The sequence below is a fragment of the Triticum dicoccoides genome, chromosome 5B, assembly GCF_002162155.2.
Source record: "Triticum dicoccoides isolate Atlit2015 ecotype Zavitan chromosome 5B, WEW_v2.0, whole genome shotgun sequence".
NCBI classification, from domain to species: Eukaryota; Viridiplantae; Streptophyta; class Magnoliopsida; order Poales; family Poaceae; genus Triticum; species Triticum dicoccoides.
The window spans coordinates 11,181,582-11,185,448 of record NC_041389.1 but is presented as its reverse complement, the minus strand read 5'-3'; the positions used below and the strand labels follow the sequence as shown (position 1 = coordinate 11,185,448).

At 44.4% G+C, this 3,867-nt stretch overlaps 1 protein-coding gene across 1 annotated transcript in view; it reads left to right on the top strand.

Annotated features, from left to right (window-relative positions):
- LOC119305015 (alpha-galactosidase-like) overlaps nucleotides 1-3,553 on the top strand; it is a 4,962-nt gene extending 1,409 nt beyond the window's left edge. Inside the window, exons 2-13 of the mRNA XM_037581657.1 lie at nucleotides 1,089-1,095; nucleotides 1,263-1,319; nucleotides 1,434-1,468; nucleotides 1,701-1,804; nucleotides 1,951-2,026; nucleotides 2,129-2,187; nucleotides 2,279-2,344; nucleotides 2,433-2,519; nucleotides 2,610-2,674; nucleotides 2,767-2,849; nucleotides 3,232-3,372; nucleotides 3,470-3,553. Of these exons, the coding sequence (XP_037437554.1) occupies nucleotides 1,089-1,095; nucleotides 1,263-1,319; nucleotides 1,434-1,468; nucleotides 1,701-1,804; nucleotides 1,951-2,026; nucleotides 2,129-2,187; nucleotides 2,279-2,344; nucleotides 2,433-2,519; nucleotides 2,610-2,674; nucleotides 2,767-2,849; nucleotides 3,232-3,372; nucleotides 3,470-3,553 (864 nt within the window). The remainder of the gene's footprint in view (nucleotides 1-1,088; nucleotides 1,096-1,262; nucleotides 1,320-1,433; nucleotides 1,469-1,700; nucleotides 1,805-1,950; nucleotides 2,027-2,128; nucleotides 2,188-2,278; nucleotides 2,345-2,432; nucleotides 2,520-2,609; nucleotides 2,675-2,766; nucleotides 2,850-3,231; nucleotides 3,373-3,469) is intronic.
- Nucleotides 3,554-3,867: the final 314 nt, after the last annotated feature.

Below are 3,867 nucleotides of genomic sequence, written 5' to 3'. Positions count from 1 at the left end.
CCTACCGCCGCCCGAGGAGACCCTGTGCACGCAAGGCCGCGGCGGCGGCGGCGGCGATAGCCGTGCGCGCGCAATGGGTGTGCGGACGGTGGTGCTCTTCTCACATCCCGGCGAGTTGGTTCTACGGAAGAGAGAGAGAGAGAGAGAGAGAGAGAGAGAGAGAGAGAGAGAGAGAGAGAGAGAGAGAGAGAGAGCTCACCTGGCTGAGTCGCCGGCGCCGACGGTGTGGCTGACATGGACGCGGCAGCTACTCGAGTTGGGGTCACCGCAGCCGCCGCCGCCGCTACAAGCTATCGATGTGAAATTTGGGAGGGGATTGCCAGTGCGTGGTGTTGTGGTCTGATGCCCGATGGCTAGGTTAGGTCAAGAGAAAGTTTTGGGCCGATTCCCCAATGGGCTGTTGAGCCTGCTGTCTGTCCAACAGCCTAGATGACCCTGTTTTGGTCCATTCCACGCTAAAACGTATAACGTTTTTTCGCTAAAACGCCAAAATAGCACGCTATAGCGTGTTTAGCGTCGTAGCGAGCAAATGTGCTCAAACGTAACGTGAGCCTCCCAAATATGCTATAGCGACGCTAAAACGCCGAAATAGCGCGCTATTCATTTCATTGGTTTTTTCTGCTTCCCTCGTCCAGTCATAGATCTAAAAGAATTTTTTTTTCCTTTCCTAGCACTTATATTGGAATGATCATGTATCTACTCCAGATTTCGCATGGATCCAGTATTTATAGTACCACATTGATCCAGCAGTGTTTCTTACTATATCGATCAGTAGACTTCATCAGTAATGCAAAATCTACAGTGATCTTCGTCTATATAATTGAAAGCAAAGCAAAACTGCCATATTTTTCTCAAGACGAGCCTCGTCATGAGTCGTGATTTTCCTTTTGACCTATATACTTCGTCATGGGCCGCCATTTTCTCTTCTACTCCAGTTTTATCCAATCTGGTTTATTTAATCCTGACCCTTGATACCACATTTAATCCTGACCGTACGACCGAACGCTACCCTGTAACAGTACTACGCTTTCAAAATTTCATGAAGGCTTTGCCTCGGTGATGCTGACCCAGGGACAACTATATATCAGGAAACAAGTTAGTGCTAGAACCACCGAGTCACTAGAGTTGGGTTGTTGGTGCTGGATCAACGCCAACACCTCTTGATGATCTCGCTGTCTTACTACAACGATAATGTCATGAGTTTGATGTGGTGTCAAATTGCACTATCCTAACAATTGTGTCTTTGTTTTCCTTTCTTTCAGCTGATGCATTGGTCAACACTGGCCTCGCGAAATTGGGCTACAAATATGTTAACATCGGTATGAGTTGCTCTCTGGACCATATATATTTCCCATGACATGTTGGACAGAACTACTAGATTGTTTTTAGTAGCATATGTTTTACTCCAATATGTTTCCCATCTCTTGTTTCAGATGATTGCTGGGCAGAATTGAACAGGGATTACCAGGTAAGGAGATAAACTTGAGCTAACCATCCCTATCATTTTCAATATAGGGCAACTGCGGAATTATGTTTTTAGTACAATTAAAGAAATCAATCTTAACATTAAAAAACAATTGCTTCTGCATCCTATTTTCAAGATATTATTAAACATTTTAGAAGCAGACGATTAGGCATATGTATACCATTTTTAATATTTTCTTTCAGTACTGATAATGTTGTATCATGATTTTTCTCAGGGTAACCTGGTTCCAAATAAAAGAACATTCCCCTCTGGTATCAAGGCGCTTGCAGATTATGTGCACGCCAAAGGGTTGAAGCTCGGAATCTACAGTGATGCTGGGTATGCTAACTATCCAATTCATCATAAAAATAACGCTAATTTGTTCAATCACTGTAGCAAGTAAACTCTTCATTAACCCAAGAAAACTAGAATTTGTAAATACTGGCCATGCACTGAAAATAACTATCACCATGTATTAATTGCAGGACACAAACATGCAGTAAACAAATGCCAGGATCGCTCGATCACGAAGAGCAAGATGTGAGGACGTTCGCGTCTTGGGTATACCCCTTATAATTACTACTTACCTCATGCATGGCTCATGCCAAACCAACACCGACACCATAAATTCTAATGTTCTTGTAATTCTTGCGTTCTCTCCAGGGAGTTGATTATCTGAAGTACGATAACTGCAATGATGCTGGCAGGAGCGTCAGGGAAAGGTCTGGAGAACAATACCTCGAACTTCAGCACGACCAGTGGACTGTGTCTTTATGTGTTCGTTTGTGAAGTAATTTGCCATGGTTGATGCAGATACACTAGGATGAGCAACGCCATGAAGAAATACGGGAAGAACATCTTCTTCTCAATCTGTGAGTGGTGAGTCTGCTCGTCATAACATTTTAGGACGGCAAGGAGAAACATCAAGCATTGCTGATTCACTCTTGTGGGTTTTTTTTCTGTTTAGGGGAATCGAAAACCCTGCTACATGGGCACGTGGAATGGGTGGTAATAGTTGGAGGACAACCGGCGACATTGCTGACAACTGGGACAGGTGCTGCCCAATTGAACAACTCTGGGATTTTGGTCAAGTACAGCTATACTAGAATTAGCAGGACTGATCATTGTTATCTTTTTACTTCAGCATGACATCACGCGCAGACCAGAATGACAGATGGGCCTCCTACGCTGGACCTGGTGGATGGAACGGTAAGTGTCCCAGTATTATTGCTGATTGCCTAACGATTTGTTAGCTTGGAAGTTGGAACTGATCGATAGACTATGTTCTCCTCCGATATCAGATCCTGATATGCTTGAAGTTGGAAATGGCGGGATGTCTGAAGCTGAGTACCGCTCGCACTTCAGCATCTGGGCACTTGCAAAGGTACTATCCATTTTGTTTCGATTCTCAAAAAGGAATTTTGCATTTCCTCACCGCAACCTGGTTCTGAGTTGTGTAGGCTCCTCTTCTGATCGGGTGCGACGTGCGCTCGATGAGCCCGCAGACAAAGGCCATAATCAGCAATACGGAGGTCATCGCTGTCAACCAAGGCAAGCATTCTCTTACACGTGTTTGCGCATGATAACTTCTTCATATGGGATTTTCAATGTACTCATACTACTGTTGTATGAACAGATAGACTAGGCGTGCAGGGAAAGAAAGTGCAATCCGATGCTGGTTTGGAGGTATTTGTCAGTTCAAATATCTTACCAGTGGCTTCCATCATGAGATTTCTGTAACTAAAACCGGGGAGATATTTTTCTAGGTTTGGGCCGGACCGCTCAGCGGCAACAGAAAGGCGGTGGTTCTATGGAATAGGCAGGGGTACCAAGCAACCATCACCGCACGCTGGTCAAACGTCGGGCTTCCAGCATCTGCCTCCGTTACCGCTCGCGATCTATGGGCGGTAAGCTTGTTTTCTTCAGAGCCCAGTGCTTATCCTTAACAATCCACTACACATTCCAGGATTTCATCATCACAAAAACTTCTGTCTTGTTGTGCAGCACTCGTCATTCTCTGCTCAGGGGCAGCTATCTGCATCAGTGGCGCCTCATGACTGCAAGATGTACATCCTAACAACCAAGTAACTGTACACGCAAGCATAGCAAGTCGATCGATCTAGTTCAGGAGAAGGGTTTGGAAGAAAGGATAGATAGATAGAGCAGAGATGAGGTGAATTGAGGAATGACATTTGGTTATATGACGTTAGACATAAGCTGCAATAGTATGTAAATTGCGGTGAAAATGTCGGTGCGTTTGTTTCTGAAGTTTGCAAGTTGTAATGAAAGTTGCTGCAATAAAAGTGGGTTTCATAGCACTATCTTCTACTCCCTCCGTTCGAAAATACTTGTCATCAAAATGGACAAAAAGGGATATATCTAAAACTAAAATACATCTAGAT